Below are 12786 nucleotides of genomic sequence, written 5' to 3' on the forward strand. Positions count from 1 at the left end.
GGGATTACAGGCGTAACCCACCACACCCAGCCAGACACTGTTACTCTTAAAGTCAAAGGATCATAGAGTGACTTTACATGCCTTTTAGTTATTTGAAAAATTTGGGGAACACTGATAATTGAAGGGAAATAAACCTACAAATAATTTCCCAAGTTCCATTTAGATTTTTCAAAGGTTGTCTACAAAACCTGATATTTACACATACATACATGTATTTGTGACAGAAAATGGAATAATTTACAATGGAAACAGGGTTTGCATGTATGCACTGTAAAGACTCTTATTGAGCCTACTTAAGGTACTGGTATGAAAAATACAGGTGTTAAAAAGCCAGTATTCATTGATGCTGCCCAAACAGTCAAATATATGCAGGACAAGCATATGAACTAGTCCTATACTGAGAATCATATATTTCAAAAAAAATTATGACTAGTAACCTAATTTTTAGTGACAATATATTCATGTACTATGCAATAGCACCAACTGAATGTCACTGGTGGTAGGTAGTCTTACTCCTATAAGAACATACTCAAAGGCAAATGCCTTATATCCACAGATTCAAATAGACATTTCTTATATTTGAATTTTCTTTCTCCAAGTGGTTGTCAGTGCCAGATCAAGCCAATCCTTGTATATATCCCAAATTCTTGTATATACCACTGTATCTGTAATTCAATGCCATCCTTTTCTTTCTCATCTCCTACCAAATTAGGGGGTAATCTTTTTCTTTTTTGAGTTGGAGTCTCACTCTGTCACCCAGGCTGGAGTACAGTGGTGCGATCTCGGCTCACTGCAACTTCCACTTCCCAGGTTCAAGCAATTCTCCGCCTTTGGAGGGAACAGGTGGGACTACAAGCACATGCCACCTTGCCCAGCTAATTTTCTATATTTTTAGTAGACAGGGTTTCACTATGTTGGCCAGAATGGTCTTGATCTTCTGACCTTGTGATCCACCTGCATTGGCCTCCCAAAGTGCTGGGATTACAGGGGTGAGCCACCAGAGAGTCAACTTTTGAATATTCTCAAAGTTATTTACAAAGGTAAATAATTAAAAATAGCAGACAAATTATATTCCACTTGGTAGCCTGGTTAAGTCTTTCCTTCATGACTTCTGGCTACCACTATACATAATCTAATTACTGAGCACCTAAATACTAGCATGGTCCACCAGTGACCCTCAAGTGTCAATATTTCTGATGATTTCCAGAATTCAAACATTGAAATGTATTTTCCCTTTTTGTATGAAATTCAGGTTTTTCAAGGCAAGGTCATCCTATCCTGATAATCTTTTTAAATTTACAATACAACTAGAATATCCAAATGTATAATGCTAAGTTTGATATTCCCCAAATTTCACTTTACTGGTGGTTTTCAGTGACCAAGCAAATTATTATTCACTGTAATACTCAGGAAACAATTATGAACATATATATTATGTAAAATAAGACCAGTCACAAGTTTATACTGTAATTTTTCTGTAACAGTCATTCAATTCTGTAGAAAATTGCAAACGTTTATTTTTAATATTTACATTTGGTTCTGTAAACAAAGCTGGTAAAAAAAATTTCCATACATATTTATAAAAATTTCAAGAATATGATCCTTCTCACTTCTGAAAAGTATGCATTTTTTAAAGTCTAAAAGCCAGTAAATGTAGAAGTTGAAGGGGACGAGAAAAACGCTGTTAACAGATTATTTGAATTTTCCTCTTCCCAAATATCTAAAACACTGCATATACCACTGTTTTCCGTGTAGCTTGTGAAACCCAAAAATTCTGATTTCTCTTCACTAGTCTGAAACAAGTCTAGTAAAGATTGTACTGGTGAACTACAAATTCTGTTTTCTTCTTGTGTAATAAATTCAGTTCTTTTATCAAATTCAGCATTTGGTTCCAGATTTTCTTTTCTATTTCTTCCTAATAATATTTTCACTTTTCGATGTATTTTACCAGAAGGTAAACTATCCATATTCTTGATGTCACATTCATTGGGTTCCTCAGGAGGAGTATGGGATGGAGCCTTTGCCTGAACAGTTAGGTGCTCTTGTGAACTGTTTATTGTTATCAGACCAGAATCATGAGTAAATATTGAATGAAGGTCCTTTTCCTTGAGATCCTTTGCTGGAAAAAGCATAATATCTGACTTTTGTTTTGGTTGAGATGCACTATTATCTGTACTGAAATCAGAAACATGTACAGATGCCTTTATGTTACATTTATAGTGATCTGCCCTTAGTTCTTCTAAGTCATTTTCACTTAACGTGTGTTCGGAAATGTCAAGAATGCATTCCTGTTTGTTTCTATGTAGAGGTAGCTGTGTAAAACTCTGTCTTACGTCATCTTCAGCTGCACTTAACATGGAACATTTATTAGTCGTTTTCTCATTAAGCCCTCTTAATTCATTTGAAGGGTAGGGGATGGGCTCTGAAATAAACAGAATCTCTTTTTCAGTTTCCTGGGTCTCTTTATACAGGAAATTCTGCTCCATCACCGTTATATCATCTTCCCGGCAATCTTTCTGAGAAATATGTTGGTATTCCACTTTTTCCTTTTGTTCAGTCTTTTTCAGGACATTTGCAGAAACAGGAGAAAGGGATCCAACACTGTATTTTATTCTTTGTAGGAAAAATAAAAGAAAAATATTAAAATAATTGCTATCAAAAATTCCTGAGTAGTTAGAAATTAAATTAGTAAAAACATTATATAATCGTTAAGAAACCTATTTAACTTAGGAAATTTTACAAAAATACAAACATCTTAACATTTTGCCAAATTAACATGAGCTGTTTTTAAAGTAATACCACTTTTCAGATATAGCTGAAAACTCTAGGGTGCCTCTCTTCTACTCTACATTCCTTGCCTCCCTCCCAGAGATAACCAATATCCTGAATTTTGACATTTAAAATTACTTTAATCATGTAAATGAAAGAAAGATGATAGTAAAGGGATCTGAGTCTGCCCCTAATTTTGCTTTCATTATTCTGAACAATTTCATAACTTCTGTGCTTTGATTTACATTAATGCACATTTTACTCTTCATTTTACTTAGCAATGTGGAGAATATTTACTGAGAAACCTATGGCAAAAACATATATTTTAAATTTATATTTAAGAATATTTAATATCAAAGTGAGCTAGAAACAGTATCTTTATACTTTCAAAGGTGACAATGTTGTAACTTTTGAGCTTCAAACACATTTGACCTAAAATTATTTTCTTCATGGAGCATCTTGATATCCCTGAAATGCCAGTTTGTATTAGACAACCCTAAATAATATACCATTAGAGAAAAAGTTAATAGCTCACCAATTACATTTTATGTCCCGCATGTCACAGTGTGAGAAATGATACATTTTTTCCTGCCCCTTCAACCAGAATGTTCTTTTTTGTTTATCTTGTTCATACATTTACTTACAATTCTCTTTGAACAAATAGGCAATAAAAAATGTAAAAAAAAAAAAAAAAAAAAAAAAAGAAAACTAGTCTAACCTGGCTTTTAAGTCCAAGATGTTTAGGAGACTTGCCCACAGAAGTAAAATTAGTGCACATAAAAATAAGACCATCAAGGAACAACCAGTACTAGCTCAGAATTTTGCTACAGACAGAATTTTTAAGGAATTATGAGTTCTTAGAGTAGTCTGCATAGGTTTTTTTTTTTTTTTGAGACAGAGTCTCTCTGTCAACCAGGCTGGAGTGCAGTGGCCTGATCTCAGCTCACTGCAACTTCCCCTTCTTAGGTTCAAGTGATTCTTGTGCCTAATCCTCCTAAGTAGTTGGAACTACAGGCATGTGCCACAGCTAATTTTTTTTTTTTCAGTGGAGATGGGCTTTCACTGCGTTGGCTAGGCTGGTCTAGAACTCCTGGCCTCAAGTGATCTGCCCGCTCGGCCTCTCGAAATTCTGGGACTACAGGTGTGAGACACCCTGCCCAGCCACAGTAGCCCACATAGTTTTAATATTTGGAAATACGCCTCCTCTTCAAATCCACATTCAGTCAGTCATGAAACCATTCTGAATGTCACAGAAATATGGGATTTAAGAACTGTTCTACCTGAAGTAAAAAACTTCCTAGTTAATTTTCAGAAGCTGCATCTTGGTATCACATTTCTAATCTTCTTTATGCCTTAAATAAGATTAGTCTAAGAATAAAGACTAACTTAATGAGTTATCACCACCTCTAGGGTATATCCATATGAAAGCATTTCTTTTTAAGTTTATGGGAATAATCTAATCAGGACAATTTTTGTCTATGTGCAGTTAGTGTACATTGAGCAGTACTGTATTCACACTTAAAAGTCCTGTCAGTACCTTTAGTAAATATACCCATCATAAGGTTTAGGCAAAGATAGTTAGTGAAAATACAAAGACCTAAGAGGCAAGTGGAGGAAGGTTTCTTAAAACTCCTTAATATTACCTAAAAGTTCAATAAAACTTTTTAGTCTGAGTAAATGGTAAACTTTATGGTTCTCTAGCCTTCAGTCTATTTTTGTAAATAAAATTGTATCAAAATACAGCCATATCTATTGTACAAAAAAGCTAGTTAGTTGTAACATAGATCTGACAGTTCACAAAACCTAAAATATCAACTATCTGGCTCTTTACAGGAAAAGTCTGCCAACTCCTTCTAAACTACAATGTCAAGAATGAGACTAATTAGTGGGGTGTAGTGGCACATGCCTGTAATCCCAACTACTCAGGAGGCTGAGGCATGAGAATCTCTTGTGTGTGGGAGGTGGAGGTTGCAGTGAGCCAAGATTACACAACTTCACTCCAGCCTGGGTGATAGAGCGAGACCATCTCAAAATAAAACAAAAAATTTGAAAAAGGAAAAATTTTAGATAAAAAGAAAATTTAAAAAGAATGGAACTAAAAGTAGTCTAAGGTAAGGATCTTTGATAGTAGGGAAGAGGGAAGGGAAGAAGTTACCGTCTTTTAACCATATTTACATCCTGAAAATACATATTCCTTCTAAGAAAATAGAAGGCAAACTGTGTTTATTTTTAGTTTAATAAAATAGTTTAATATTCTAGTATTATTTATTTGTTTATTTTTGAGACAGAGTCTCACTGTCACCCAGGCTGGAGTGCAGTGGTGCAATCTTGGCTCACTGCAACCTCTGCCTCCCAGGTTTCAAGTGATTCTTCTGCCTCAGCCTCCTGAGTAGCTGGCATTACAGGCGCACATCACCACACCTGGCTAATTTTTGTAATTTTTTTAGTAGAGACAGGGTTTCGCCACGTTGGCCAGGCTGGTCTCAAACTCCTGACCTCGGGTGATCCACCTGCTTCACCCTCCCAAAGTGCTGGGATTACAGGCATAAGCCACCACCCCCGGCCTTCTAGAATTTTAAACTTAGGTTGATAAAACTAATTACCTTTTCTTTTTAGGTGTGTCCTTTTCATATTCCACAAAGTCAAAAACTAACTTAGATACAATATCATCAACAACTTGATACTGGTTACTCTGTGCAAAGTTTCTGTGTTGCTCACTTAGAAGGTGCTAAAACAAAATTAAAAACATATATCAAAAAACTGTATTTTAAAACCAAGAGATGCCTTTTAAATTAAGGTTTTCTAACATTCTCATGCCCCTAAAATTAGGTTTCCAATAACTGCTCCAAAGATAATACCCTTTACTAGACTTCAAAAGACATTTAAAATAAAATAAAATAAAATAAAATAAAGTCACTTTTGAGAAGCCAGTAAAACTACTTTGGTTTTTAGTTTTCAGTGAGAAAAGAAATACTAATTTGTAGTTACAACGGAACTGAAAAGAATGAGCTATATCAGAAAACGAAGACACAGGTTGGGCGCAGTGGCTCATGCCTGTAATCCCAGCACTTTGGGAGGCCGAGGTGGGCGGGTCACCTGAGGTCAGGAGTTTGAAACCAGCTTGGCCAACATGGTGAAACCCTGTTTCTCCTAAAAATACAAAAATACAGCTGGGCGTGGTGGCACATGCCTGTATTCCCAGCTACTTGGGAGGCTGAGGCAGGAGAATCATTTGATCCCAGGAGGTGGAGGTTGCAGTGAGCTGAGATGGCACCACTGTACTCAAGCCAAAAAGAAAAGAAAAAAAGAAAAGATATAGACAGAGAGATATAACAGTAACATTTTGGAAAACACGTTTCCCTCTATTACTTTGTCTTCAAGCATTTATTACCAAGTAAGGCAGGGCTTACAGAGTAATAAATAATTGAAATGTAAGTTAACATAAAAGAATCCAGAAAGTAGATTAAACACATGAACCACATTAAATGCTGTGAAGTACTAAAAAAGTCAAGATTCATAATTGAAGAACACATTTGAGAATGAACAACAAAACAAATGATCTCAATTACCCAGTGCTCGTAACAGAATATACAGAAGTTACTCTCATTCTGAAGAGTAGTCAAAACCACCAGGCACAGTGCCTCACGCCTATAGTCCTAGCACATTGGGAAGCCAAGGATGGTGGATCACCTGAGGTCTGGAGTTCAAGACTAGCCTGGCCAACATGGTGAAATCCCGTCTCTACTAAAAATACAAAAATTAGCCAGGCATGGTGGTGCATGCTTCTAGTCCCAACTACCAAAGAGGCTGAGGCAGGAGAATCTCTGGAACCCGGGAGGTGGAGGTTACAGTGAGCTGAGATTGCATCACTGTACTCCAGCCTGCGTGACAGAGCAAGACTCCATCTCAAACAAAAACCAAAAAACAAAACAAAAAGAGCGGTCAAAACCAAAAGTAAACAAGTTCACAGCATAGTGAGATAAAATTCGCAGCAAACAAAGTTCCTTGTAAATAGGTGGAATCTCCAGCCTAACTTTATTATGTGTCTGTCAGCTGATCAGGAAGGGAATTGTACTTAGAAGCTTGCCTCTAGATGACCATGAAAGAACCTAATTTCTATTTCCCTAGTTTCATGCAATTTTACATTTTGATGATTTGATTACATTTCCAAAAACTAAATTCTCCATTGGTCACAAAAAGCCACAATGTATCCTGGAATATACGTGTATTCCTTCCTTCCTTGCAAACTTTACCATTTACAAATTATATATGCCCAGCAATAAAAACAAGCAATTATTAAAATTTAAAAGGAAACATCAAATCTGTAAGCTCAGATTCAGTCTACTAATGTTCTGGGAAGGAAAAATTCCAACTTTTATTTAGTTCCCCTCTAATTTCCATTAAGTTCTTCTTATTCATCCTTACAGTCTTAATTTAAAAGTCACTTGTGTCCGGTTAGGCCTTTTGAGACCCTAATTCTAGGTTAAATAACCTCATTATTTATTCCCATTGCCTTCATACTTTTGTGAAACTCATCACACTTGCAAATACATATTTTGTATCTACTCTGCCAGACCATAAGGTGCATAAGGGTAGGGATGTCCACCTTATCTGTTGCTTTTTCTCCAGTACTCAAAAATATTTGTTAATTGAATCCCTTGATACAAGTGGAATTGAATAATTACGAAACCTAACATCCAAAAAATACTTCTTTACTCTTAGCAACTAAGACACATAAATGAAAACTGTAAAAACATGACCTTAAATTTCAATCCCAACCTCTAATCTCAACATCTGCTTTCACTAATTCTCCTTCTTTGTGGAAACCATTGAACAATTTTTTTCATTTTTTAGCCTCGACATTTTCTGAGCACCAAATTAAGCGTCCATTCTAGAGTATTTTGTTGCTACACCAGCCAAGTAAATCTTCAGAACCAATCTGTAATTTTAATTTTCAAAATGATTTTCAGGAAGGGGAAATATTTCTGAGATACTTTAGCTTCTGATTAAAAGCAATTTTAGACTAACCATAGTTTTCTCATTTATTACATAAAAACAAAACAAAAAAAAAACTGACACAAAACACTAATATATTTTGGTTTATAAAACAAACTTCAATTCAGAGTCTGAAGACAGATATGTTCAAGTATTCTTTCCCCTTAACTTTCCCACCATCTTCTACCAAAACCAAACCAAACACTAAAACAAACCTACTACATAAAAAATAATTCAAATAACAGCTGACAACAAGCAATTACTGCGTGCCACTGTCCAAGGTCACACAGCCAGGAAGCCAGGATTCAAACCTGGCAGCCTGAATCCACAGCTCTTGCTCTTTTCATCAGTTTGCAAACTATACTAGTTCCCCCATTTTCACCCTATATACCCTACCCCTTCCAACTCTTCCATTTCTTTCTGCTACCTCAATGGTCTTTACTTCTTTCAACTCTTCTTTTCCCATTATAAATAATAAGCTCACTTTTTAATTGCTAAGGTTCAAAATACTATAGTAACCCTTGACTACCATTTTCACTTACTTGCAACATCCAATCCATTGGCAAATCCTCTTGGTCCCACCTTTAAAACAAACCCACAATCTGACCACGTTTCAGCACTTCTACTACCACTTAGTCTGGACTACCAGTATCTATCCCTTGGTCCCATCAATCATTTTAAATTGGGACTTTTGCACTTGCTTATCTCAATATCCAGGTCTTATTACTTCACTTCTCTCAGGTCTCTACTCAAATGTCACCTTATCAGTTAGGTGTTCCTTGTCTAGGCTAAATAGCAACATCTCCATTCCTATGTTCTGTTTTTTCATAGCGCTGATCTAATATTTTCTGTATACATTTTTATTACTCTTTTATCCTGTGGTTACCTATCTCCACCCCTACCCCACCCCCACCCTACAGAATATAATCTTCACAAGGGTAAAAAATTAAGTCTGTTTTGTTCAATGCTGTTTGCCCAGAGTAGTCATCAGTAGGTAGTAGATGTTCAGTATTTGTTGAATAAATAAAATTCATTTTCAATACTCATTTCCTCCCTTGAGTTATTAAAACGTAAAATATCTCCATCAGAATAACAAGCTAAAATTTAAAACACAAGTATTAGAGTTTTTGAAACAAGCCCCCAAAATATAAAATCTCATTTACAGTTTCTAGATCTTCATATTTCTGCAAGCAACATTCGCAGTATCCTTTTTTCTTCTTCTCTTTCAACTGGAGTTGAACTGAGGTTCCACCATACTTATCGCCATCCGTTTGGATTCTGATGACAGAAATACATGGTAAAGAATTAACTGCTGAACCTAAGGAATAACTTTTAAACTTTATTGTCTTAAACTATCACACACAGAATCTGTGTAATTTGCAGATACTTATATCAGCAAGTACTTTTTTTTTTTTTTGAGACGGAGTCTTGCTCTGTAGCCCGGGCTGGAGTGCAGTGGCGCGATCTCGGCTCACTGCAAGCTCCGCCTCCTGGGTTTACGCCATTCTCCTGCCTCAGCCTCCGGAGTAGCTGGGACTACAGGCGCCCGCCACCACGCCCGGCTAATTTTTTTTTTGTATTTTTAGTAGAGACGGGGTTTCACTGTGTTAGCCAGGTTGGTCTCGATCTCCTGACCTCGTGATCCGCCGGTCTCAGCCTCCCAAAGTGCTGGGATTACAGGCTTGAGCCACCGCGCCCCGCTCAGCAAGTACTTTTAATCATATTTCTTTATACTATATTGAGAAGCAAACTAAAGATTTAATGAATAATCTGGAGAATATTTCAGATCATTCAAGATAAACTACAGTTTCATTTACAAATATTTTAAGACCCTCCCCACCTCCAGCTAGACAGATTCAGACTTATACAGAGGGAAAAGTAATCAGAATAGTAATTACAAACACAAACAACCATTATGGCATAAACCAAACTATTTCAAATCTTTACAAAGAAAAGTTGAGATGAAATTCTCAATATTCCTTCTAAAAGTAAAGATTCAAACCAACCTTAGTTTAACCTGAGTTTGCTTTTGCATACTAGATGGCTTGTCTACATCAAATGGACTGCAGGGCTTCTGAATAGAATAATTTATAAAAGGCATATTGGTCAGCTGAAGATAAAATGGCCTATAAAGTCTAAAAGAATAGAAAGACAAATACATGAGCTTCTTTATGATTAAAGAAAAAAAGTTTTAAAGTTTTGTATTTCGAAATCATATAATTCAGCTGGAATCTGAAATAAACAACAGAAATTACTTAGGCTTCCCTTCAAAAAATCAATTTCAGGCCTAATATTTTTAACACTTACACATTTTAAAAATTGTGGTACAATTCAGTTGCATTAAGTATTCACAATTGCTGTGTTACCATCACTGCTACTATCCATCTTTTGTAAGATGACATATTTTCATCTTGCAAAAACTGAAACTCTGTACCCATCAAACAGTAACTTCCCAAATACCCTTTTCTCCATATCCCCTGACAACCACCATTCTATTTCTTGTTATCAATTTGACTTATGTAGGTGCTTCATGAGTGGAACCATGCAGTATTTTTCGTCTTATTTCACTTAGCATGTCTTAAAAGGTTTATTCATGTTGCATGTATCAGAATTTCCTTCCTTTTTAAGGCTGAATAATATTCCATTGAGTGTGTGTACACACATCCCACATATTATTTATCCATTAATTTGCTGATGGACTTGGACTACTTTCACTTTTTGGCTGCTGTGGAGTTTTTAATAGTAGCCATCCTAAATAATGTAAAGTGGCATCTCACTGTGGTTTAGATTTGCAATTCCCTAATGATTAGTAATGTTGAGCATCTTTTCATATGCTTATTGGCTATTTGTGTATCATCTCTGGAGAAATGTCTATATTCAGCGCTTTGCCTATTTTTAAAACTGGGTTGTTTTGTTGTTGAGTTGTAATTCTTTATATATTCCAGATATTAACACTCTTATTAGATATATGACTTGTTTAACCTGAGAAAGCTGAAAAAAAAAAAAAATAGATATATGACTTGCAGTATCTTCTTCCACTCTTTGGAATGTTATATATCCCTTTAGGTATAGAAATTTGTATTTTTGATACGGTCCAATTTAATTATTTTATCTTTTGTTATCTGTGTTTTTGGTGTCATATCCAGTAAAGCACTGCAAATCCAATGTCATGAAGCTTTTCCCCTATGTTCTCTCCAAGAGTTTTACTATTTTAGGTCTTTGGTCCATTTTGAGTTAACTTTTGAATATGATGTAAGGTAGGAGTCCAATGCCATTCTTTTGCATGTGTATATCTAGTTTTCTCAACGCTGTTAAAAATGTTGTCCTTTCTGCATTAAATGATCTTCATACCCTTGTTGAAAACCATTTGGCCATATGTGTGATGGTTTATTTCTAGGCTTTCTATTCTATTCCATTGGTTTATGTCTTTATTCTAATACCAAATTGTTCTGATTTCTGTAGCACTACAGTAAGTTTTGAAATCAGGAAGTGAGAGACCTCTTATTTTGTTGTTGTTTTTTTTTTTTTTTGAGACGGAGTCTCACTCTGTCCCCCAGGCTGGAGGGTAGTGGCGTGATCTTGGCTCACTGCAAGCTCTGCCTCCAGGGTTCATGCCATTCTCCTGCCTCGGCCTCCTGAGTAGGTGGGACTACAGGCGCCTGTCACCACGCCCAGCTAATATTTTGTATTTTTAGTAGAGACGGTGGACGAGGTTTCACCGTATTAGCCAGGATGGTCTCGATCTGCCTGCCTCGGCCTCCCAAAGTGGTAGGATTACAGCCGTAAGCCACCATACCTGGCCTTTGTTGTTCTTTTTAATGACTGTCTCAGGTATCCTGCATCTGTTACAATCCCGTATGAATTCTAGGATACATTTTTACTATTTCTGCAAAAACCATCATTGAAATTTTGATAGGTATTGCACTGAATCTGTAGATCACTTTGGGTGGTATTAACATCTTAACAATATTATGTCTTCCAATTCATGAACATGGGCTATCCTTTCGTATACTAGTGTCTTTTCTAGGCCTCTTTTTGAATTGTACTTTTTTCTTCACAGGAACACATTTCATAAAAAGCAGTTTTCAATACACTTTTGTCACCTCAGTGTGAATACCCAAGAGAATTAACCACACATGTCTAAATTAGTAAGTAGAAAGAAAAAAGAAAGTAATCTAATTCTCTCATGGCAGGCCTATTTATATCTGAGGTCTTCATTAAGATTATCCCACATGGCTGGGCGCAGTGGCTCACACCTGTAATCCCCGCACTTCGGGAGGCTGAGGCAGGAGGATCACTTGACGTCAAGAGTTAGAGACTAGCCTGGCCAATATGGTTAAACCTCATCTCTACTAAAAATACAAAAATCAGCTGGGCATGGTGGCGTACACCTGCAATCCCAGCTACTTGGGAGGCTGAGGCAGGAGAATTGCTTGAACCGGGGGTGGGGTGAATGTTGCAGTGAGCCGAGACTGTGCCACTGCACTCTAGCCTGGGTGACAGAGCAAGATTCCATCTCAAAAAATCAAAACAAACAACAACAAAAAGACTACCCTACAGTACTTCAGAGTGAGTTTTGGAAAGCAACCACGTGAGATGTTATACTTAGATTTTCTATTTCTAAATAGCATCTAATAATTTCTTTTTTGCAAATGTAGGCGTAATCTTTCAGTAGTTCTAAATCATCTGGTACTGCATTTAGCCAGAGAATAATTTAAATACTAAAAAATAGTGTCATGATTTTTCTAAACCAGCTATTTCAGGGATATCTACAACATACTGAAACTAAATTTAGTCCTTGAGCATAAATGAATTAATGTTACTTTCATTAACTTGTGCCGCAAGCACGTTAGCATAATATAAATCAAACACAAAGGAACCTAACAGTACTAATCGAGCTAGCCTAATTATTTAGGTGATTTTCCCCTTTAGTACTGCACTTAAATCATACAGATTGGACTTAGATACTTACTGGCTCATATCTTCCACCTTTACAAAAGGCTTTTTCAGTCTTCCTGCTTG

At 36.2% G+C, this 12786-nt stretch overlaps 1 protein-coding gene across 2 annotated transcripts in view; it reads right to left on the minus strand.

The window, feature by feature from the left end:
- Positions 1 to 266: 266 nt before the first annotated feature.
- The window catches only part of DBF4 (DBF4 zinc finger), a 33744-nt gene continuing 21224 nt past the window's right edge, over positions 267 to 12786 (minus strand). The window contains exons 8-12 of one of the 2 annotated variants that reach the window (XM_011996035.1): positions 12737 to 12782; positions 9771 to 9899; positions 8928 to 9042; positions 5373 to 5497; positions 267 to 2613 (exon numbers count right to left, since the gene is read on the minus strand). In XM_011996035.1, the coding sequence (XP_011851425.1) occupies positions 1638 to 2613; positions 5373 to 5497; positions 8928 to 9042; positions 9771 to 9899; positions 12737 to 12782 (1391 nt within the window). In that variant the 3' untranslated portion in view covers positions 267 to 1637. The remainder of the gene's footprint in view (positions 2614 to 5372; positions 5498 to 8927; positions 9043 to 9770; positions 9900 to 12736; positions 12783 to 12786) is intronic. The other variant, XM_011996036.1, reaches the window with a different exon arrangement.

The sequence above is a fragment of the Mandrillus leucophaeus genome, unplaced genomic scaffold, assembly GCF_000951045.1.
Source record: "Mandrillus leucophaeus isolate KB7577 unplaced genomic scaffold, Mleu.le_1.0 Scaffold50, whole genome shotgun sequence".
NCBI classification, from domain to species: Eukaryota; Metazoa; Chordata; class Mammalia; order Primates; family Cercopithecidae; genus Mandrillus; species Mandrillus leucophaeus.